This window comes from Gossypium hirsutum, chromosome D13, assembly GCF_007990345.1.
Source record: "Gossypium hirsutum isolate 1008001.06 chromosome D13, Gossypium_hirsutum_v2.1, whole genome shotgun sequence".
NCBI classification, from domain to species: domain Eukaryota; kingdom Viridiplantae; phylum Streptophyta; class Magnoliopsida; order Malvales; family Malvaceae; genus Gossypium; species Gossypium hirsutum.
This window is the reverse complement of record NC_053449.1, coordinates 53,795,884-53,820,853: the sequence shown is the minus strand read 5'-3', so window position 1 is coordinate 53,820,853 and position 24,970 is coordinate 53,795,884. Positions and strand designations below refer to the sequence as shown.

The window sequence follows — 24,970 nt, the reverse complement described above, 5'->3', positions numbered from 1 at the left end:
TCTAGACTAGGTTAAAGGTTTGACAATCTATTATAATATATTTTTAATGTAAATGTTATTTTTAAGAATATTTCTTTTCGATATCCATGAGTATTGAGTTTAGTGAATATATCAACATCGTAAAATTTTATACTCTCATTGAAATCATTGTAATTATTATGATATAATTATAGAAACTCAAGATTATGGGTGCTGAGTTCTTTGTGCAATATAATTTAATTTTGAAACAATAGAGGATAATTTTAATTATGAATTTGACATCCATTAATATCGACTTATAAATATTTTTTTGAAAAAAGTATATGTAATCTGAAAATATTTTAATAGAAAATTAAATGAACATCGATACTTGTGGGTGTTGAGTTTCGTTTAAAATCCCTAATAGAATCCTAAAAATTTAAAATCTATAAATAAGTAGACATAGATCAATTCATGGGTCGGGCCACCCGGTCCGGCTCGAAGGCCCGTCTGAAATGTGGGAAGGTTTGGGCAAAAATATAGGCCCAAAAATGAGCTTGGATAAAAAAATAAGGCCCATTTAAAAAATGGGCCAAGCCTCGGGTAAGACATTTTTGGCCCGAGCTTGGCCCGACCCGAATTCACTAAAGGGCACAAAAATCTTTTTTTTTAAATATTATTTTCTTATTGTTTTCTCCCTATTTTGCTACCATTTTACTATTATGTTGCTCCTATCTTGTTGTTATTGTTTGGATATTGTATAAAACTTATTTTATTGTTAATTTTGTTATTATTTTAAAGACATTTATTAATTTTGTTATTATTTTAGAGGCATTTGCTTGTTAAGTTGCATTTATCTTAGTGTTTTTTAAGTATACATATTTTTTAAAATTTATTTTTAATTTGTTGGGAAATATTTATTTTGATATTTTTAGTATTTTTGATGTATTATATATATTTTAAAATTATATAAAAAATTAATATTTACGGGCTGGGTCGGGCCCGGGTTTTAACATTTTTATCCAGGTCGAGCTTGGGCAAAATTTTAGGCTTATTTTTTTGTCCAGGCCCGGGCCTAATAAACGGGCCTAAATTTTTAGTTGAGCCCAGCCCAAGCACACCTCTAAACAGACAATAGTCAAACTTGTTAGTTTTTCACATAAAACCAAAGAAAATCGTATTCTACATTATACTGAAGTTTACATACCTAAGTATCTCAAAATTTCAATTTTCAAGCATATTGTAAGTGTTGTCAACTTATTGAGATTAGAACAAGGACATGTTATCGACAATGTAGCAATGTTGTAGTAATATCACAGTAATATGGGTTTAGATTTGTCTAACGACGAAATCATTTCTAAGTTAAAGCAAATTTATTTCTATCACACTAGCAAAATTGAGAAAGTTACTTTCGTGTCGTCATTCTTATTTGCTCTAATTGAATGATAAAGACTTGAGACTCATGTGTTTCATGTCTTATTCGACAAAAATGTTGGAGGATGTAGCATTGTTGACGAGATTTTTCTAGTGAACAAACATCCTGTAACAGGAAGTTATGAGGGCATTCTAGGGAAAAGCCTTTATTGAGTGCTCAAAATAGGTACTAACCTTAAGTTTGGTTTTTAAGGACATTAAATTAAGATGATATAGTTGAAGACACATTTTGAGCATCTTTTAAAGAATCTTGCACTCGATAATATTGATTGTCAACCTAGAGCGTACAGTCTTTGCTTGAACAAAGGTGTGTTGATGACAAAAAAAAGTCTAGCTACCTAGTTCATACCATGCACTTCCCGTCTTTTCATACTTGCAAATGATTGATAAATATAGTTGGGTGTCTACTATTTTAGGTTACTTATTCAAGGTGCTATGTAATGCGTGTCGGATGAGAAACGAATAAGTAAATGGTTGTCTTACGATTTTACAATCGTAGGGTGATATCAAATTTCGTGGATTGTTTCTTACCTTCTCAACCTATTACTTTCTAAATGCTTTATATCTGTACTAACATTTATATTTTGATAGGTGATTAGGACATCGAGATTGTAAAACTTATTAGAAAGACCGCTTGCTAGAAATATGAGCATCAATTAATACACAATGTAATGCTTCGATAAGTTGTGTTTTATATTGTTGAGTTCTTTTACTTTAATCAATATCACTTCATAATAGAACTTAAATGTAATACTTTCCTTTTTGTAATTTGTTTGGATGCCATATTGGTGAAATAGATTGCAGCCATAATATCACTAGAGGCTCGTGCACATTCCATATTTTTAGCATATGCACATTGCTTATATGTTTTTCCCTACATTGAATGGTATTTATAATACCCTTGTAAGAATCCATTTTTCAATGATGTTGAAAAACGAGAGAGTCCATAGATATATTTAATTAATATTTATGAGTTAAATATAGTATAATAGCGAATCGTGATTTAATAGATTTTATTAATTGACTAATTAGTTAAGGTACAAGTGGTGCGTACGAAAGTCAAGTGGTTTTGGAAAATTAGGTTTCGAGACCTCGTTTCTGTAAATCAAGCCAGTGAATATTTTTATTAAATATTTACAAAGTTATTTTATAAGTGTATTGTAGCTTGGTCCAAAAATTTTGGTGTTTAATTAGTCAATTACGGTAAAAAGACTAAATCGTAAAAATTATAAAAGTTGATCGCTTTTGGCTTTTATTACTTAAAATGTTTAATTGAAGAATATTCAAGGACTTATGTGGTAATTATCCACTTTTTTAATTAAAGTGGACGATTGGTAATGGTTTTGTCATCTTTTAATGTTAAAATATTATTAAATAATAATTATAATAGTTAAAAGAAAACAAAACAAAACAAAATAAGGCCACCATCTTCCACATTTCTTTCCCCCACCGTTCGAAACAAGAAAATAAAGCAAAGAAGCCATGTTTGAGTTCTTAACATTCGGCCAAACTTATTTCCTCCTGCATGGTAAGTAAACCAAGTACGTTTTTTTGTAATTTTTATATTTTTGAGGTCGTTGCAACTAGGTGCAATTAATTTGTATCTTTGTTTTTAAAACTGTCAAAGATTTAAAAAGTTATCATTGATGTTATTTGAAATTTTTTAATGTTTATGATAGATTTTGAAGTTTAGAAATTAAATAAGATTAATTTATTAATAAATTTTGTTAGTTTTGAGTTAGGGATTAAATTATGAATATATTGAAATTGGTATAAAATTTTTGTAAAATTTGATAATAGGAGGTTTTATATGAACATAATTTAAGTGGGTTTAAAATTTGGAGTTCAAATTTGGAAGATATGATAAGTTTGGTTTTAGGGACTAAATTGAATAAAATGTAAAATTTTAGGGCAATTTGAAAATTTAAAGTTAATTATTATACAATTACAATAGGCTATTTTGAGATGTTTGAAATTGATAAATTATATTATAGATCGAGATTTGAACCAATCAGTAGATAAGTGCAAAAAGGAAAAATTACAGATTAGTTCTCAAAGTCGTGTTAGTGGTTGTTTTGGTTAGGTAAATTCACATGATACTTAATTTATTAATTCATAATGTCGAAACCATCTTTTTGTAAAATAAAAATTCAGTTGTCGACTTTAAAAACGAAAATGGGAGTCGCCACCGATCCTTGATTAAGGTGTGATCGGCTCACCTTAAAAATGATTTTGGTCTACGAACTTTGAGAAAATGAGTTCGGGAGTCAGTTACGCACGAGGAAGGATTAGCACCCTCGTAACGCCCAAAATCAGTACCAAATTGATTCTTTAATGCCTTGGTGTCGAAAATTTGAAAAGATTTTAAGAGGAAACTTTTTATCCCATGAATGAATCAAAATAATAAGATATTCTTATTTCAAATAAATAAAACACCACACCCAGTGAGTTAGGGCACAATATTTTTAAATCTTCAAAATACCTGAATATTGCCTTTTGCTTTTGAAAATTCTTATTTCGAGTAGTCAAAATATTAGGACCAGTAAGTTAGGACCCAACATTATTGAATTCCCGAGAATAAGCTTTTATTTAAAATTTGCGAATTTAATGCAAAATGAATACTTAGCGTTCTAAATTCATCGAAGAATAATCGCAATCCAGTAAGTTAGGACACGGTCTTTCTCGAGAATCATGTACACCAAGTATGTTGAAAATTTATAAAATATGATGATTTTAATGTTTTGACGAAACCAAAATACATATTTTCTAAAAGGTATGCTAAAAAATTAATGTATAACATGAAACAAATACTTTAATTTAAATATATATGTACATGTATTTACAAAATATATATATCCATGCACAATATACAAGTAAATTTGAGAATCTGTGTATGCATATATTTAATACACATATACAAGTATACATATAAAAAGAAGGAATGAAATATATCAAACAAAAAAAAACTAATGAAAAATGCATGTATATATGTGTTTGAAAATCGTGAAAATAAGATAAAAATATAAAAATATGTATTTGTGTATATATTTAAAAAATAATAAAAATGTGTAAGTATATATATACATATAAAATATAAGGTATACAAAAGTTAAAAAGATAAAAGATAAAATAAAAAGAAATAAAAATATTTATGAAGGATAATACAAAAAGGTATACGTATACATATTTACAAAAGTAAAAAAAAAGATTTCTGAAATTAAAATATAATATATATAAGTTAGGAAATAAAAATAAAATAAAATAAAATAAAATAAAAACATATGTATAAGATATATATAGGTAGACGTGCTCTGTAAAACATGCATATATATTATAAAAACACAATGCATGCGAATGAATATGGAGATAATAATAGTAATAATGATAATATATAATATAATAATAAATAAAAAATTCTAAAAAAATGGATTAAATTGAACAAAATACGAAAAAATAGGGGAAATTTTGAAATAAATTAAATTAAAAAAGGACCAATATTGAATGCACAGGAAACAATGGAGGACCTAAAGGGAAATTAATCCCGCTCTCCTAAACGTTGCGCAGCATTGGATTAAATCGAAACAAAATTGAAATATGCGGCTAAATTTTAAAAAAATAACAAAATGGGCTTGATTGAAGCGCGTCGCAACCAGGAGGGACTAGTAACACAAATCTCTCATTTAAGGTTGATATGCGCGGACCCCCCCCCCCCCCAAACCAAACGGCGCCTGCTTTGTCCATTCTTAAAATTAAAAAAAATTTAAACTATTTTTCTTTTCTCTTAAGCAAAAAGAACATATGTTCTTTTATATGTTCTTTTAGGGCTTCTCCAAACCCTTGAGCGCCGTCGGTCAGCCTTATACGCACGGCCTCCGTCGATGCCCGGTCTCCAATCGCGACGGAGAGGGCACCAACTCGGCGATTTCAGCGAAAAGGTAAGTTTCCTCTTCCGTTTTCTTCTTTTTATTTCTTTAAAAAACCATAAAACGCAAAAGAAAAAAATAAAAATAAAACTATAGGAACCCGATTCACCTTAAGAAAAAAACTTTGTATTCTCTGTTTTTCTTTCGATTTCTTTGTCTATTTCTCTGTTCCCCCATTTACAGATTGAAATCGGCCTGATATAGCCGAGTAAACCCCACAAAAAATGATGAAAGAATTATTTTTTCCTTATTTACTGCGTTTACTCTCGTTTAAGTCCGCTTTTGCCGCAGGTATGAAGGTTGCTGAGGGGTGCCGCGCATGTGGAGGCGCAACTCTCGCGGAGGAGGCCTCTAGCTCCGAGTTGTGCGCCGATCGGGACTGCTGGAGGCGGCGGCTACTGCTAGGGTTTCTCAACCCTTCCATTTTCCATTAGTTTCGGGCCTGGATTGGGAATTAGCTATTGGGCCCGTTTATTGGGCTTGTATTTTTTCTTTGGGTTTATTCGTTAATAGGCCAGGCCAAAATTGGTATTACACATAATATGTTTGTATTATATTGTTTTACTTGTAGTTTGAATTGTTATGTAATTATTGTTTTTTGGCATCAAATGGACTAAATCATAAAATATAAATTAAATGGTAAATATGGATAAATAAATGATATTGAATGAATGTGACATTGTTATATGATTGGATAGTATGTTTATGATGATGTTACAAGGTTAAAATTGTAAATGGATTGCTATTTGAAAAGTGAAAAGTGTGTATATGGTTGTTGGGATCGTAATGAATAGTATATGGTAAAAATGCCCAAGTGAATGTATTAAAGGATAGGATACGATTGGCATGCCAATAAGGTTATTTGTGCGTTGTATGGGATATATGTGTTGGTACGGGGATATTACTGATTATAATAGAATCCAACATTTGTTACGAATTATCGAATTACACTGGTGTGGTAAAGATATGTATTGATACTGATTATATGATGCCTATAGGCTTTGCACTTTGGTGCCCTGGTGTGTTGTAGTTTGAGCTCTTACGAGCATTCTAGTGTGGTGTAATTACCTGTGAATCCGAATCTATTTATTATAGTTCATTGGGCTACTAAAATAATGAAAAAGAGAAATGACGGTGAAATGATATGAGTCACATGCTCAATTGGTTATATGATGAAAAAAAATGATACTAGTGGTAAAATATTGAATAATATATTACATGTTATAATGCTATATTACTCTGTTATACGTTGAACTCATCTTAATATTGTAAAATGCTATATCAGGCTAAATTGTATTAAGTTATGAGATTGATATGTTTATAAATGAACAAAGTTGAATAGCATGATTGTACTTGTGTATGAAGTAGACAATATGATCTTATTTTAAATAGATTAACCTAGTGATGAATTTGTGAAGTTGTATATGTATGCATAAGGATGCCAAATGAGTGCCATGTTTTGTACAATTGTGTTTCAAATTACTTTAACTAGTTGAAATGGCAAGGTATGTTTAGTTATTTTCATGTGGACTTATTAAGCATTTGATATGCTTACCTTGTTGTTTCCATTCTCCTATAGATCATTAACTTGCGGAACATGTCAGGTGGATCATCAAGAAGCTCACACTATATTGGTATTGATTCGATAGTCTTTGTATCGTTTAAAGCTTGATTTTGTGGCATGTTTATAGGTGTACTTATATATGTTTACGTTGGTTGCATAGTTTGGTTTGCACTTGGATAATATTTGAATTATGGTATATGTTGATGAAGAATGGTTTAAAAGTATGAAAGTATAGACTAAGTTTGAATAAGTGATTTTGGTATGTTGCCTATTGAGGCATATTGGTTAGCTTATTGGAAAATACCAAATGGTTGAAATGTTGAACTAGTTGTTTTGAAAGTGAGATATATGATAATTTGGCATATGTAAAAAGTTATAAATGCATATAGGTTGAATGTTAAACAATAACATCTCTTGAATGTAAATGGTCTTGGTCCATATGAAATTAATCATTTACTTTTAATATGTTTAAGGATATCTTCATATATATACGTGTGTGTCTTTTGTTAGGCGGAAGTGGATGTTGGATTGATGATGGAATGACATGTATATATATGTTGAATGGGGCATGGTATGCACTTAGCCCTTGATAGGTGCATGCATGCATTTGAATTTTGGGAAGTGTATGTTTTGCAATTGATGAAATTTGCATGTGAGTATAGATGCCCATGATGAAATGCTTTGGAGAACTGGTTTGGTGTTCATTGGTTGGTAAGGATGAATATATATATTAAACTAATATTTAACACTTTGGTATAACATGTATAGATGAGTGTGTATGTCTAAGTATCATTGAATGAATGTGTTTGAATGGTTGAATTGTAACAACTAATTTTTTAGTGGTGTCGAAAACTGTGGTTTCAGGGCCACAAATCAGACAAGTGAGTCTATAAACATTATTATTTAATATTTACGAGCCAAATATAGAATTACATTGAAATTTTGATTTAATAAATTTCGTTAATTTATCGTATGGTCAAGTTCAAGTGGTTAATTCCTTAAGTCAAATGATTTTAGAAAGTAAGGTATCAGAACTTCATTTCTGTAAACCGAGTTCGTAAATATTTTTATTAAATATTTATGGAGTTATTATTTTGATATGTGAAGGTTCGGATGGGAAATCTTATTGTTTAGATAGTTAATTAAAGAAAAAAAAGACTAAATTGTAAAAGATGTTAAACTTAATCACTTTTGACTTTCAATGATTAAATGGTTAAATTAGTGAATGAGGAAGGATTTATATGACAAATAGGCCATTTTTAATTAGTGTGGAAAGTGGAACATTAAAATTTGTTATATTTTATATGTTTATATTTAGTTTAATTATTAAATATAATAATTCATAAAATGAATAAAACAAAAAGTAAAGAAAACACGTTTCATTTTTTGTTTCATTTCTTCATCCTATAGCCGAGCCACCATTGTTGTAACTTGGAAGTTTCAGTCAAGCTAATTTGTTTGCATGGTAAGCCATTTTTCATCTGTTTTTTTTATAATTTTTATGTTTTTGAGATTGTTGCAATTAAGTTCAGCTAACTTTTATCTTCATTTTCAAAACTGTTAAAGATTTTAGATTTTACCATGAATGAATCTTAGTTATTCTTGATGTTAAATGATGAATTTGTGGTATTGGTTGTTGATTTAAACTAGTTTATGAAATGATTTTTGTTAGTTTTTAGTTAAAGGACTAATTTGATAAAATATTAAAATTAATGTGGAATTGTTGTGAATTTTGAATGGATATGGACTGTACTAGTGTAGGAAGAAATTCGGCTAGCATTAGAAATTGTGAAATTTTTTATAAATTTGGAATTTCGGGTTTAGGGACTAAATTGAAAGAAATGTAAAAGTTTAGGGAAAATATGTAAACAATGAAAATTTAAGTGTATATGCATAGAAATAAGTTTGATAGTATATTTGAAATTAATATATTGAATTTAATCATTATATATATTAAGAATTGAATCATATAGAGAATAATTGGGGAAAAGAAAAAATCGCAAATTAGTCCCTACAAGTCAACCAAAAGCATAATCTAGGTAAGCTCGTAAGTTAGTTTCGTAGTTATTTGATTATGTTTTATAATTTAATGCTTGTCTATTTATGATTGATTCATCAAATTACTTGATTTGAGAAGAGAGAAAGACCATGACTGAAAGATATTATGGCATCATTTCGAGAGTGAAAGACCTTGGTTGAAAGATACCATGGCATCCTCGAAACAATGGAAAGGTTGAAAATGATAGCAAATGAATGGCTATTATATCAATATTCTACAGTCAGGTATGTGAATAAGAACTTATGAGTATTAAATTAATGGATTGAAGTTTATTATGTGACTAAAAGGTTTAATTGAGTTTTAAATATGTGTAGTGGTAATGTTTTATGCCATAATAAAGTCATATGTTTCATTTGCTTTAACGGGTGATTAAATTTTAAATCGAATATGTATGTATATGGAATGATTTAAGTTATTAAAAGATGAAAGGGAAAATGTTGATATATGTATTCGAAATGAAAATAGTGTCAGTGTAATATATGAATAATGAAATTCATATTGAAAACTTGTTATGATATGTTTCATGATTTGATTGGATTACACATACATTAATACATTTTTTTAACCTTGTGATGTGGTGTGTTTAGGAAAGGATACTATGCTCATGGTTAATGAATTTGTACTTAGTTGTTTTAAACATAATGTGTTTCAGTAAGTTTAAGTTTCCGTTTTACGAACTTACTAAGCACTACTTGCTTATATAGTTGTTTTTCCTTTTTTTGTAGATTATCGGAAACTCGACCGGTTGGAATCTCGTCGGAGCACCGTCACACTATTCATTCGTCATATTGGTAGTTTTGGTTAACAGTTATAAATGGCATGTAATAGGAGTTTATTTTATGCTATTTGCTAATGTGTTGTGGTTTAAGTTTATTTGCCTATATACCTTGATGTTGGCTTATAAATGTATATATGTAAGTATGTGTTTTGATCACTTGTGAATGCCTTGTGATTTAGATGGCTTTTGGTTCATTGAAGTGTGAATGAAGTGGTTAAATGGTAGATGTGTGATGTAAGTTTAAAGTATGAATTTATGGCATTGAGTTTGAGTTGATTTGGATGTTAACTTGTGGTACTAATGAGGGTATATGGGATAAACATTTAGATTAAACGATATATGTGTGTTTTGGCATGTAATAGGGCTTGATTGTAGTTTGGTGATTTGGTATGTTTGAGTTGTGCCAAGCTTATGTATGCCTTAATGTTTATAGATAATGGATTGTAATTGATGGTATAAATTGATAAGTTGTTGAATACTACTTATGCATGCCTTGTGATGATAGGTAAACCATGGTTGAATGACATGTATGTCTGAAATGGTTTTGGTATGTTTGATATGTGCTTAATTAATGTAGTTGAAATGTTGGTTAGATTTATTTTGGTGTATGAATTGTGGTGCCTTTTGGTGCCATATTAGTTAGGTTTATAGGATGGTTGATTTGGTATGTTTTAAAGTGTTTTAAGCATGTGAAAATGATTAGAAGTGGTATGGTTTGTTGTATAAGGAAAGGTTAATGTTTTAGCTTGTTTTAGGGGCAACTTATGCTGTACACGGCCGTGTGCCGCACACGGCCACTCCACACGGCGTGTATTTCAAGTCAGTATGCTACATGGTCTAAGATACGGCCTACGGCACGACCGTGTGACTCAACATCGAATGCACACATGGTTTGGCACACAACTTGTGACACAACCGTGTGGCCCTATTTCGAATACCCACACGGACGGACACACGAGCTGAAACACGATCGTGTGTCCAAACTTCGAATGTTCACATGGTCTAGGTTTTGTCACACTGCCGTGTGACCCTTGTTTACATTATTTTCATATTTTTCTGTTTTGTTTTAGATTAATCCTTACTTGTTTCTAAATTGATTTTTAGGTTTTGTAGGCTTAATTCAAGTTCCATTTTTGTATGAACGCTATGATTATTGATTGGACATTGATTATGATCTTTAAATTAATTTTTGAATTATTTAAATATTATCGGATATGTTAATCGTCATAATATCCCGTGACCCTGTTCTAGCGATGGAGATGATTTAGGGGTGTGACATTAATTATGTTTGTTTGGGATGTATTGAATAAGTTCATGTAGTTGTTTGTGTGTGTTTGCATGCATTCTTAATATGGTAGTTGAATTGGGCATGAATTGAACTTTTAAACTTGTAATTTTGACCATCTAAGTAAAAGTATCGATACTAGGGACCAAAGTATCAATACTTGACCAAATGAACAATTTTTTGAAAATGGCAAAATGCCAAAACAATATTGATACTGATATTTTTGTATCGATACCTTTGATAAAAATATCAGTACTTGTTCCTTTTGTATCAATACCTAATGTCAAATTTTGAAATTGGTCCTTAATCATGCTCAAATCTATTAAACTATGTTTGTATGTTCGAATTAGCCTCTATTTGGTTCATAACTTCTATTATGCATGTATTTAGAACAACTTGATTTAAATTGAATTTAATGTTATGATTTGCATGTGAATGTTTCGATAACTATAATAGCATCCTGAAACTAGGGTCCGGTGATCGAACTAGGTGAGGGGTGTTACAACCCACAAATTTTAATTAGGTATTATTTTAAACGCCGAATTAATTATGTGATCTATTAGCCCATTTTTCATAAAGTCCAATTTTATGTGTATTTTATAGGCTTTTTTCATATAAAAGAATAGAAGAAGAAGAATAAAGATATAATCATTTATTGTATTCTTTTTAGACGGTGGTTTTGGGAATTTGGGGGAAGATAACCCTAGAAAAGAAAAAAATGCAAATTGATTTTATATTTTAGTAATTAAAGTGAGTTTTGGTTTAGATTTTTTGGAATCTTTGTGTTTTAATATATTTTTCATAAAACTCATGTATTTCATTTGGGTTAATTTAATAGTTACCTAATTTTAGTGGCTTTTTGGTGAGGTTGCGACGACTTTGTTAGTACCAGATGAAATTCCATTTCAAGATCTTTAAAATGGTCTATGTGATATCCATTTTGATAGAGTAATTTAAGAGAAAAGGGTAAACTGCAAAATTAGTCACTTTTGTTTGTCTTAGATTACATTTTAATCACTTATGTTTGAAATGTTATGTTTTAGTCACTTACGTTATTGTTTTGTTACGAAGTGGTCACTCTATCTTTAAGCTCCGTTACCTCCCTAATGGTGGTCCTACGTGACAGTCCAAATGGGTTTTAAATGCCAACTTGGATGTCCTACGTGGCAATCCAAATTGAATTTATTTAATTAAAAACCTATTTTCATTCCAACAACTGGACATCCAAGTTGACATTTAAAACCCATTTGGACTGCCACGTAGGATTATCGTTAGGGAGGTAATGGAGTTCAATGGTAGAGTGACCACTTCGTAACAAAATGATAACGTAAGTGACTAAAACGTAACATTTCAAACATAAGTGACTAAAACGTAATATTTCAAACATAAGTGACTAAAATGTAATCTGAGGCAAACAAAATTGACTATTTTTAAAGTTTACCCAAGAGAAAATAACATTTGAGGTTTTTAAGGTATGAGTTTTGACAGTTTCGAGTAACTAACTTTGTTACATTAGAAATCTATCTTTAAATGCTCATGTTTCAAAATTTAGATGTTTTTCATAGTATGAAGTGTGTATTTTCATTTTGAATTTCTATCTCGTTTGTACGAGTCCTGTACTAAAAGATATAAGACCCTAAAGTAGGCAAGTCAAAATTGTCCACTGAGAAAATATTGGCAAATTGTGATGATTTCTTATATTTTAGCGAAGCAAATTTCTAAGTTTTAACATTTCATTTAATCTTTAAATTCATCTTTTTACACGCTTTAAATTTCAAGTAAATTGTGAGTAAGCCAAACGATATATAAAATATATTTAATTATTAAATATAATAAATTCTGGCGAGTATGAAATTAATTTTAGTGCTAATTCAACTCACCACGAAATAGACAAGGGAGGAATGAAGAACGATGCTCAACCAATTGAAATAAAAAGGGTGTCAAGAACATGCTCTCAGAAAAACCTAAAAAGAAACATGACACGGCATGCCCCGTGGGATAAAATTGTCTCATCCTCAATAGGCGAATGATGAAGCATGCTTTTTGCCTACATGGACAAATACTATTGGAAATAAGAAAACTTTCTACGTCTATCGCGGGTTCAAACTTAACCAAACGCTATCGAACTCTCTACTACCATCACCCACGCCCCACTAGGGTTTCGAATTTCGACTCTTCCTTTCTCTCTATTCCCGCAATGGCGAAGCCGACAACGAGAGGCCGTCGCTCACCTTCTATCTCCGGCTCCTCTTCCCGTTCTCGGTCGCGGTCCAAGTCTCGTTCCCGCTCTTATTCCGGCTCAGACTCAAAGTCTAGTTCCCGTTCTCGCTCTGTGTCCAGGTCGAGATCCGCTTCTCCTTCTAGCTCTCGCTCCAGATCTTCCTTCTCTTCTTCTCCTTCCCGTGGCGGTCGCTCTCGAAGTCGCAGCCCTCCTAAGCGCCGAAGGTCATTTCTTTTCGCTTAAGGAAACCAAAGAATTTAGCAAATTTGAAATTGTTCTCAAGAATTTAACTAATTTGAAGTTTTTGAAACTTTTTTTTGTTAAGATTACATTGTTAATAGCTAAAAAGATACGAAAGAATTTAGTTATAAGCTGATTAGGTACTCTTTGATTGCTATAGTGTTGGCATTGTTGAAGTTACTGCACTTTATTGTTGCTAATAGCCGAAAATGAATGCTCTACGGCTACCTAATAATAAACACTCAGAAAGTTGGTTCATGGGGCTCAAGTTATTCCAATTCTATTATGCAATAATTTAACTTTATTCAGATATGGTTGCATGGTAGAATAGTACGTGTGAATTCAAAGATTTCATGGCAGCTGGCTTAGTTAGAAGCTCATATATTTGTATGATGTACGAGATATGGATCAAAATTACGAGTTGATAGGTGGTAAAGCTGTCAATCTAACGAAATAAAACTTAGATTTTTGGATCAAAGTGTCTTCTTCAATTGTCAATGCCATCCTCTTTACTGATATAGATGTGCCAATTTTAAGATACTTTTAACTTTTGTACCTTTTTTTTTTCAAATGTGGCTGTCATCCTTTTAAAAGTTTTAAATTCATATCTTCTCTTCTTTTCCTTTTGCAGTCCTGAGCCTGGATCTAGGCGAGGTAATTCCCCTCCACCACAATCTAAAAAGCCATCTCCATCCCCAAGGTAAAGCAATGTTCGGTTCAGATTTACCAAATATTTTCAATTTATATTTCCGTGGAAGATTCTATTTTATTCTATATGTATTTAATATGTTCTACAATATTAGCAACTAGGAAAATTGAGTTTGTGAAGGTTTAAAATACGTGATTTATAAAATGACAATGTTTTCGAAATGAAGCTTGTTTTTAACCTGTTTTATATTTTCGAAATTGAGTAGTAGAGAGAATCAGTGCTTAAGAGTTTCTAAGTTAGTTATGCTTCCATGGGATAATGGTTATTTAATTTGTATTTAGTTTCTCAGGAAACAAATGATGTTTGTTTTCTTTTATGGGGAATTTTCATTTTCTTCCTATTTTGTTCTATCATGAGCAAATTCTGCCTGAGAAACTTTGACCTGATTTGAATTTCAATGTTTTATATAAATTTAAGTGCATGATTATGTTTCCAGATTAACAAAAACAATGAAATAATATGTAATTGAGAAGGACTGAAGTTGATGCTCAAGTTTGTTGCTTGCCCTGATTTCAGGAAGGCTTCTCCCATCCGTGAGTCTCTGGTTCTCTATGTTGACTCACTGAGCAGGAATGTCAATGAAGGCCATCTAAGAGAAATATTCAGTAAATGCTTTACCATTTAACCTTTGAATAGTTAAATGCATGACTGAGACTAGTTGATACTTCTTGAGAGCGTAGGTACGCAAAAAATCTATATTGAAGGGTTGGCATGTTAAATACTTTGTGACATGATATGATCCCCAAGAATGTGATCACATGTTAACTTTTAGGCATGGTATTTCTGCAGGTATATTGTAAAATTACATGACATTCAATTGGTCTTCTCTAGAAGCTTTGATAATTATTGTATATGCTCTAGTTTTGTCTCTACAAATCATATATGTTGAACTATGTTTCTGTTGTGGGATTATATCTTGTATTTGAGTTTGTCCTTGTGTTCCAAAATCTTTATCCTCTCTTTGATACCAAAAATTGCTTTTGGAAAACTATTATGAATTATGCCCACAGTTATTACAAGGTTCCAAAGATGTAGAAGCATGGAGAGCATGATTAACTTAAATGGTCCACTGTGATAACTGCCAAATTTGTACTCCACAAACCTGTTTAATAGGTCCCACCTTGGTTTTGTGGCAATGAGACCATCAGGTGACAAAAGCAGCTTCTTTTTCCGGATTGATGCTTCTAGGGGGGAGCTTATTTAGAGCTTTTGACCATCAGTTTGTCTTTGCATTATCTGAAGATTATTATAATTTTTTTATTTATGACTTTATCTAGGGTTTCAACAGAAAGTAGGTGGAGATTAGGCTTTGACAAATTTGCACAATCTTACAGGAATTCATCTTCTATGCATTCTTTTGATTTGCATGTCTATTATATTCATATAATTGTATATAATTTGTATGGTAGTTTGGTACTTAAGTAAATGTCATTTTGTTAACGTTTTGTTTGGATGAGAATTTATTTCCTTTATATTTTTAAACCATTGGACAATTCAACTGTTCAATGCTGTTCATACTCGTCTTCATCTCTTTGTAGGTAATTTTGGTGAAGTTGTAAATGTGGATCTAGCCATGGACCGTGTTGTAAGTTCATATCAGTCATATTTTAGTGTTCGATATTAGTAATACTGAATTATTTTGACATGCTTCACATTAACAGCTTAATCTTCCGCGAGGATATGGCTATGTTGAATTCAAGACAAGAGCAGATGCTGAAAAAGCTCTACTTTACATGGATGGTGTAGGTTTTTCTAAGATGCCAAAGTAAGATTATTAACAGTATTCTGAACGAGTATTTTGTGAAATTGATGTTATTTGTTGCTCTAATGCAGGCTCAGATTGATGGCAATGTTGTAAGAGCGAAGTTTACACTTCCTCCACGACCAAAAGTTTCACCACCCCCAAAGCCAATTTCTTCTGCTGCTAAAGGAGATGTTCCTAAATCTGATAATGCCAGTGTTGATATTGAGAGGGGTGGGCCAAAGCGACCACGGGAGTGTATGTTAAACACAGTAAAAGTTCTGCTTGATTCATAGTTGATGTGTATATTACATACATGTTTATCGACTTGTTAATTGATGGATATCAGCTTCACCTCAACGGAAATCCCTTCCCTCACCTAGACGGAGATCACCTGTTGGTCGAAGAGGTGGATCTCCCAGACGACCACCAGAGTCTCCACGTCGTCGAGTAGATTCTCCTGTTCGTCGTAATGGTGAAACACCTCCCAGGCGCCGCCCTGCATCTCCTGTCAGAGGTCGTTCTCCATTGTCTCCTCCAAGGCGGCTTAGATCTCCCCCAAGGTCTTATAGTTGTAGTAGGCTAATATCTTGTGTAATTATGAGCTGCTTTTGAAAGAATTTGATCCATTTAATCTTCACAGGGCATCTCCTCGCAGGATGCGTAGTCCAATCCGAAGACGTTCTCCTCCTCCAAGGCGCCGGTAATAAAACATATAGTTATTTTCCCGTGCCTTAAACTTTATTGCCTAAGGCATAAGTGAACTGATCACAACCTGTGAACAAATGAATGAATGCATAAGATCGTAGTGAATCTGAGGAATCAAGAAGGTTATAGTGGAATCAAACACTAACTAAGAATTGTTTGTTATGTAGTCATATTATGTCTTATTTATATTGTAGGCTGTTATCACAGACTTTTGTGTTGATCTTTTGTTGGTATGAACTGTGGATGAGCTGAGACGGATTACTTGAACTATACCATTTACTGTAATTTGGATCTTATGCTATCTTGTTTTATTACAGTTCACCTCCTAGACGTGCACGTAGTCCTCCAAGAAGGTCTCCTCTAGGTCGTAGACGGAGCCGTTCTCCAATTCGTAGACCCGCTCGTTCTCGTTCAAGGTCATTCTCACCTCGTAGGTAATATACCTTAGTACCCAAACCTTTCCATCTGGTGCATTTGCTTTTAAATTATCTGTCTTTTCTTTTGTTATTTCTCTCTATTTGGTTACAAGAAAGAAAGCAAAGTTTTAGTAAATTTAGTTATATGGGGTGAAAATTCTTGTAGTTTGGTTAAAATTTGAGCTTGTGCTAGCTTCTTTTCATGCCCCTTCTCATTGATGTTTAGTTGGACTTGGGCAGCTTGAGAATTTGTAACTATAAGTAATGATGTATTCAGGGTCAGAAGTGTTGCTAGTACTAGTAATATTCCTTTCTGGCTGTATTCTTTTTCTCGTTAATTATAAAGCTAGAGTTTAGTAGAAGAAGATATACGCGTTAACAAGACAACGTGAACCTTGCGTTTCCATGTCTCGGGATCTTACTTCTGTATGTTATTATCTTTAAAACAGAGGTAAAGGACCAGCAGCAAGACATGGGAGGTCATCATCCTATTCCAGATCACCTAGCCCCCGGAAGGTTTGTGATTATTGTTTATTCAAGGAGTACTTTACCTTATTTGTTAGTGTTATTTAATATATGGCCTTTGTATTGTCAAGGAGTACTTTACCTTATTTGTTAGTGTTATTTAATATATGGCCTTTGTATTGTCAATTATAACAGGTACCGAGGAGGATTTCTAGGAGCCGCAGTCCTAGAAGGTAATTTTCTAATGCAACATTGATTTATTATGGCCCAACATACACTCTTGCAAGCATTGAAAATGTTTATAATTTTCTAATGGGACATTGATTTATTATGGCCAAGTAATTGGATGATATATGCTTTTATTCAAAGCTGGAATTTTAACAGAGATTATTTTAGGATATCTGAATTCTAGGGGGAAGTACTAGGGCTATTAGTCTGTGACTCGGAAAGTCATGATTAATGCGAAACACATTAACCTGGACCTCTAGTCATTAAAACAGATGGACTTGTTAATGAAAATTGTCTGCGTGTGGCTGGCCGAGATGGCCTCATTTCGGGAACTGCAGAGTTTAAGAGTAATGTGGTTTTCAAATCCAATAGATGAAAAATATTAAGGGATAGTATTTTGATGCGCAGGCCATTGAGGGGAAGAAGCAGCAGCAACAGCAGTAGCAATAGTTCTCCGCCTCGTAAGCCGTAAACAGTAGGGTTATTGAAATGGATTTTAGTTTTAGTTGTGAATGATGTGATATCAGAGTTGTAGTTTTGACTTTATCTATTTTAATTGGATCTCAACAATGTCAAATTGTCGGCTCTGAATCTCCCAAGTAATTGCATGTGTTTTTTTTACAAATTACCTGATAAATAGGAACTGACTTTGCTTGATAGAGTAGAAAGAAAATTGAAAACATGAGAAGTAAGAGGAAATTATAGTTTTTTATTTTTCATAAGTGATTGGAAAAGTGTAAAAGTTGAAAGAAAAAGTAATCTTGTTTTCATTATTATTTTTTAAAGTTTAAAAATGAAAATAGATTTCTTGATCACTTCTAGTTAGAATGATTTGTTTTTCTAGTACTGTTTTCTCTACAAATCACGTTTAATTTGTTTTCTTTCCACTTATTTACTCAACCAAGTAATACTATAAAATTTTATTAAACGTTTGGAACTTTTGAAAAAGGAGAGAAATCAGATGCAAAGTGTGATTTTGGAATGTTCTTGAAAGTGGTTTGAAAAGTGATTGAGAATTTTTATTGAGTTTACAAGAATAAAATATATATTTGAGTAATTAGTTGGTGTAGGAATAAATTACTTTAACATAAACGGATTAGGAATTAAACTAAAAATAATCCAAATCATGAATTAATAAATTGAATTAAAACTACCAAACTTATAGTGCGATTTAAAGATTTAAACATTTTAATTATGGTGAATTTTGAACCTGGATACTACACCTTTCATTAGCATGTAATTTAGAACTTCAATGGTTCAATAGTGTTCAAGTGTTGTGAAAAATTAAGATGTTTAACTTTTAGATATTTACTAAGACAACTTTAGACATTCATGTATCAAAAGTAAAGACGATGTTGGAATGTAAAAAATAACTTTAATTTAAATGAAACTTAAGTTTATTAATAGTATGACATATAAAAAGATGAGAATTTGATACAACAAGCAATTTTAAAAAATTAATGTCTTTTTTAATACTGGTAGAGTCTAAAAAGTAAAATTTAATTTGAAAATATAAATCATGTTTTAGATATTAAAAATCAAATACAAACGTAACTACTATAAATTCGGAGGTCTTTTTGATAAAAGAAATGATCTGATCCATCACCAATAATTATGTTGGCATTTTGCTAAAGAAGGTCAAAATATTACAAGTAATTTAAGGAAAATATAAATAAAGATATAATAGAAGCAATGAAGATTATGGAGGTCAAAAACATTAACAAAGCCAATTGTCTATTTGAATACAAAAAAACATAACAATTGTGTCCATTGTAAAAACCATCTAAAAAGTCCGAACCATGGACAACAAAATATAGAAGGAACTAACTAGCAGCATTGCATAAAATGGGTAACCCAACCTCTTCAATTAATTATTATTTTGTAGCTTAGCTTACAGCTTGTCCTCGTAATCGGAGAGCGGGGTCATCTGCTCCTTCAATCCCTTCCTCTTACGGATCTCAGCAACATGGGTGGCTGCCTGGGAACCAGGTTCCAATGGATCTGATGACATCATATCCCAGTGGTCAAACACGCATTGTGGGAAAGCCTGTCCTGATGTTGCAGCCCTCAGGGTGCTCGAGAATCCAAATGACTCGATAACAGGAAGATATGCTTTGATGTTGTATAGTGGAGTACCAGGCCTCTGCATCTCCTCAAACACATGTCCTCGCTTCTGGTTAAGAACACTGTAAATACCACCAAGTGCTTGCTCTGGGGCTTGGATCTCCACCAAGTACACTGGCTCAAGCAGCCTCGGCTTGGCAGTCAGCTGAGAAGCATAGAAAACCCTCCTAGCAGTTGGAATGATCTGACCCCCACCTCTATGGATAGCATCAGTATGAAGAACCACATCACAAACTTCAAAGCATATACCCCTCATGTTCTCTTCGGCCATTGCACCTTCCTTTGATGCCCATTGGAACCCAGCGACTACTGAATCCTTAATTTCATTCAGGTACTGAACTCCTTTACACATATCAACCACCATGTTAGGACCTGTGGTCTCAGGGCCAAAACACCATATCTTCTTAGCAAGATCTTTGTCCCATCCATACTCCTCAGCCAAAATTTTTGAACGAACCTTGGGATCATCTCTTGGACCAATACGACCTTCATCAATGGCTTCAGCCAGACCTTCCTCCAAGGGTCGAGCTTCCATGTATAATCGGTTGTGCTTGTTGGGAGACTTGCTCATCACAGTCCTGCAAGACCTCTCTAGGACAGTTTCACGGAATGAGACAACTGGGTCTGACTTGACGATTTCAGCACCACCCATAAAATCTTCTTGCAAATCCTTAAGACAGATCTCAAGGTGGAGCTCTCCAGCACCAGCAACAATGTGCTCTCCCGACTCTTCAATTGTACAAACAACCATAGGATCAGACTTGGCCAAACGCTTCAGCCCTTCAACAAGTTTGGGAAGATCAGATGCAACCTTGCACTGAACAGCAACACGAACAACAGGAGAGACAGAGAACTTCATTGCACGAATTGGGTGCGCATCAACTTCCTTCTCATTAGTCAAAGTAGCATTCTTGGTGATAAACTGATCCAGACCAACCATGGCCACTGTGTTACCACAAGGAACATCCTCAACAGTTTCCTGCTTCTTTCCCATCCAAATAACAGTTCTCTGTACGCTCTTGACATACAAATCTTTCTTCTCACCAGGGACATAGTTAGGACCCATGATCCTGACCTTCAGGCCAGTTGAAACTTTGCCAGAGAAGACACGACCAAAAGCAAAGAACCTACCCTTATCAGAAGCAGGAATCATCTTTGAAACATAGAGCATAAGAGGACCCTCAGGATCACAGTTCCTGATAGCATTGGCATAGATATCATCAAGAGGACCCTCATACAAGTTTTCAACACGATATTTCTGAGCCTTGCTAGGAGAGGGAAGGTGGAAGATCATCATTTCCAGGAGAGCACTGCTAGCAGGAAGCCACGTCTGCATTACACGCTTCATTAGGGACTTCCCCATCAAGTCCTTCTCATCAGACTTCATGGTGACACCAAGCTTTTGCAACATGGGCCAGAGCTTGTCCTTCTGGTCATTCATACAAGTGTTGATTATCTGCTTGATGGGTTCATAACAGAACTGAACAAATCCACGCTTGCAGGTACCAGAGCCAGTGTTCTTGGTGGTCCACTTCTTGGTAGCTGGATCAAAAAAGTTCTCACCCCAAAGTCTTTCCATCATCTTTGCCTCATCAACTCCAAATTTAGAGGCGTACATTTTAGCAAAGTTGGTCAAGGTAAAAGCCCAACCATGCAAACCAGCAGAGAAAGCAACTGTTCCCTTCTCTGGGTATACTTGAACATCACCAAGAAGAGGATCTTCATAGGTGGCCATGATGACATTAGCATTTTCAATCACTCTCTGGAATGTCTGGTAAGCCTCCTCTCCATCAACCTGGAGCTCAAGGAAGCACCTATCCATCTTGTTAACAGTCAAGACAGGCCTGATTCTTTCTCCAAGAGCCTGACGGAGAACAGTCTCTGTTTGCACACAGACACCTTCAATACAGTCAACAACCACAAGGGCACCATCAGTAATACGTAGAGCAGCTGTGACCTCGGATGAAAAGTCAACGTGCCCAGGGGAATCGATAAGATTGATGAGGTACTCATTCCCTTGTCTCTCTCCTTTGTAGCTCTTCAAAGAGTCATCAGACATTTCATAATAAAGAGAGATACCAGTAGACTTGATTGTGATACCACGCTCAGCCTCATCAGCACGGGTATCTGTCATACGAACATCACCAGCAACTTCTTGTGCAATAATTCCAGCAGCAGCCACAAGAGAATCGGTAAGAGTTGATTTCCCTGCATATCACAAAAACTAAATGAGAACCAATGCCAACACTTCACAAAGGACAGAATAACTAGTAACACCTGACAATCATCAACAATTGAAGGGCTATTGCAGTAAACTGACTCTCAATTTGAGACTAATCTAGTTTAACTTCCATACAGGTTTCATCTTCATTTTACCATTACCATCTTTTAAAAAATCAAACACAGATGAAATTCCATAAAAATACCCATAAACACCAATTAAATGAGCTTTGATCATTTTACTTCAAGTTAATGATAATAAAAAGAAAAAAGAAAAACCTGCATACCGTGGTCCACATGAGCAATAACAGACATATTACGGATGTTGTGCTTCCTGTCCATAATGGCACGAAGCTCCTCAGCTGTAAACTTCACCTGTAATACATCCAACATCAACTCAAATCAAATCAAAAGGAAGTCACAGAAAAATCTTAAATAAAAACCAAAAAAAGAAAAAAGGGCAAAAAGAAAAAGGTTCAATCAACTTACCATCTTGACTTGTCTTTAAAACACCTCGAACTACAAAGAAGAATCAAAACCTGCCAAGCAAACAAAATACATAAGCTCTGGTCTTCCAAAAAGTACACATTCACAGTGACATCTAAACAAGTTTAATCTCAAAAACACGAATTTAACCATAAAAAAAAACGAATATTTCGAGATCTAAAATCACATTAGCTATTTATGAGATATAACCAATACAGAGATGTTAAAAAACTTGCAACTTTATTTCAGAGCTAACTAACTACATGATTTACTACTATACAGATTTACAACCTATGACATCGCAGAAAAGAAAACCAAAATCAAAATCAGGATCTAATCTAAGATCATGAACAAGAAAAGAGTGTACAAGGATCTAAACGAGACGAATCTTAATAAAATTGAAAGACAACAGGAGCAAACCTAAGAGAGAAAAACGGCAAGCGAGAGAAAGAGACGAAGATTGTTGGAACGCTCTTTCTCTCTCTCTGGAAATGAAGGGCGCAAAAAGGAGGATATTCGCTACTTATATTCGATGCGATGGCGACGAAATACGTGAGAGTGGAGGCAACTGAGGGATATCAGCTCAATTCAGCTAGGGTTTTTCTATTTGGTCTAATTATTGTTTTAGTCCTTATACTATGCTACAATTTTATTTTTAATCTTTTTATTTAATAAACTTAAAGGTGCAAAAAGCCCTCAAATTAAAAAAAACCTTTTAAAAAAAAACCTTTAAAAAAAAAACAATTAAGCTCATATTTGTTTTGCACTTAATTAGGTACTTGAACTTTCAAAATGCATCAAAAAGACCCTCAAACTTTTTCCAAAAAAGCAATTATACCCCTGCTTTTATTAAAAATTAGAAAAAAATTACAAAAAGTTAAAATAAAAAATCTATAAATATTATTAAATTTTAATAAAAAATTTAAATATTAAAAATTTATCAAAAATTACAAAAAAATATAAAAATCGTAAAAAAATAAAAAATTGTAAAATTTTATAAAAATCGTAAAAAATTATAAAATATATAGAAATGTAAAAAAATATAAAATTTTATAAATTCATAAGAAAATTATACAAAATGTAAAAAAATATAAATTTCGTAAAAAAATTATAAAAATTATCGTACGAAAAGAAACATTTTATAAATTTTCTACAACTTTTATTGATTTTTATTTTTATTTTTTTTATTATTTTTCACCACATAACTTGATTAACTCAAATAACTCAAATTATTTATTCGAGTTGATCCAAATAACTTGATTAACTCAAATAACTCAAATTATTTAATTCAAAATTTGAAAGTTTTATCAAGTTTTTCGAATCAAATCGGATTTTGCTCACCCTTAGCGACACGTTAAAGTTAAAGTTTAACGATCAACAGTTAAAGTTAATTGTTAAAGAGACTTTTTGATGCATTTATAATTTTTTTATGATTTTTATAAACTTTTACATTTTTTTTATTTTTTACGATTTTTATAAAAAAAATTCTAATTTTAGTAAATCTTAATTTTTTTTATATTTTTATTAAAATTAAATAAAATTTCTTATTTATTATTTATTTACAATTTTTTCTAATTTTTAATAAAAGCAGGGGATTAATTGCTTTTTTGAAGATTTTTTAGGGTCTTTTTGATGCATTTTGAAAGTTCAAGCACCCAATTGAATGGAAAAAAAAACAATGACTTTATTGGTTTTTTTTGGAAGAAGTTTGAGGGCCTTTTTGATGCATTTTGAAAGATTAAGTGCTCAATTGAGTGCAAAAAAAGATGAGGGCTTTAATTGCTTTTTTTTGAAAAAGTTTGAGGGCCTTTTACACCTTTAAGCCTATTTAATTTTACCCCATTTGGTTTTTATTTTTATAGTTTTTATAATGTTATTAGTAAGTCTAAATTGATAATATTTTACCTTAAGTTCAAAATTGGATATTGTAGCTATGAGATTAGAAATAGCGTTGGGTGTGTGTTTGGATTCAAACACAGTTGTAGCGGTAAGATGAGAATAAAAAATGACTATTAGGGACATTAAATTAGAAATGATATATAATAGAATTTTTTAAAATTATTTTACATTTACAAAATTATTAAAAATATGTAAATTTATAAATTTATTTAATAAAATATTAAAATGTATTTTTCGATATTTTATTATAAATATTTTAATTAATTACATATTCAATTTAAATTATTTATTATAAAATGATAATCAATTTTAATTACTTATTATAGTTAGTTATTCTTTTATAACAATAAAAAAATATTATTTTCATAAAAAATACATTATACTTGGATTAAATTTTATATATTTACTTAATTAATTGAAGGAAAAAAAAAGGGTCAAGCTCCATATGACTATGGAGTGAAAAGACTAAAGAGAGCTGGCAATTTTTCTGTTTAATAAAAAAAGTAAGGGTT

General features: G+C 32.3%; 2 protein-coding genes and 1 long non-coding RNA gene across 3 annotated transcripts; 2 read left to right on the top strand and 1 right to left on the bottom strand.

Moving 5' to 3' along the window:
- The first annotated feature begins 4,653 nt into the window (after positions 1–4,653).
- Positions 4,654–5,952, top strand: LOC107918539 (uncharacterized). The gene is made up of 2 exons (XR_001690143.2): positions 4,654–5,327; positions 5,607–5,952. It is a non-coding gene; the product is annotated as an uncharacterized lncRNA (long non-coding RNA).
- A 7,082-nt stretch (positions 5,953–13,034) lies between these two features.
- Positions 13,035–18,354, top strand: LOC107919779 (serine/arginine-rich splicing factor SR45). Its single transcript, XM_041109127.1, has 12 exons — positions 13,035–13,446; positions 14,094–14,162; positions 14,688–14,776; positions 15,710–15,756; positions 15,833–15,913; positions 16,005–16,170; positions 16,262–16,475; positions 16,556–16,615; positions 16,938–17,054; positions 17,486–17,552; positions 17,697–17,734; positions 18,138–18,354. The coding sequence occupies exons 1-12, from the start codon at positions 13,199–13,201 to the stop codon at positions 18,199–18,201; spliced, it is 1,260 nt and encodes a 419-aa protein (XP_040965061.1). The 5' UTR covers positions 13,035–13,198; the 3' UTR covers positions 18,202–18,354.
- Positions 18,355–19,446: 1,092 nt separating this feature from the next.
- LOC107919778 (elongation factor 2) lies at positions 19,447–23,158 on the bottom strand. The gene is made up of 4 exons (XM_016849152.2): positions 22,980–23,158; positions 22,563–22,612; positions 22,361–22,448; positions 19,447–22,061 (listed from the first exon to the last, which is right to left on the bottom strand). The coding sequence occupies exons 2-4, from the start codon at positions 22,563–22,565 to the stop codon at positions 19,621–19,623; spliced, it is 2,532 nt and encodes an 843-aa protein (XP_016704641.1). The 5' UTR covers positions 22,566–22,612; positions 22,980–23,158; the 3' UTR covers positions 19,447–19,620.
- Between the last annotated feature and the right edge of the window lie 1,812 nt (positions 23,159–24,970).

Bases quoted from the DNA above. Each gene is read 5' to 3' on its own strand.
- LOC107919779 (XM_041109127.1), top strand. From the start codon at position 13,199: ATGGCGAAGCCGACAACGAGAGGCCGTCGCTCACCTTCTATCTCCGGC. The intron at 16,476-16,555 runs GTCTTATAGTTG...TAATCTTCACAG, and splicing joins CGGCTTAGATCTCCCCCAAG to GGCATCTCCTCGCAGGATGC. The intron at 17,735-18,137 runs GTAATTTTCTAA...TTTGATGCGCAG, and splicing joins AGGAGCCGCAGTCCTAGAAG to GCCATTGAGGGGAAGAAGCA.
- LOC107919778 (XM_016849152.2), bottom strand. The intron at 22,062-22,360 runs GTATGCAGGTTT...TGTGATATGCAG, and splicing joins TATTGCTCATGTGGACCACG to GGAAATCAACTCTTACCGAT.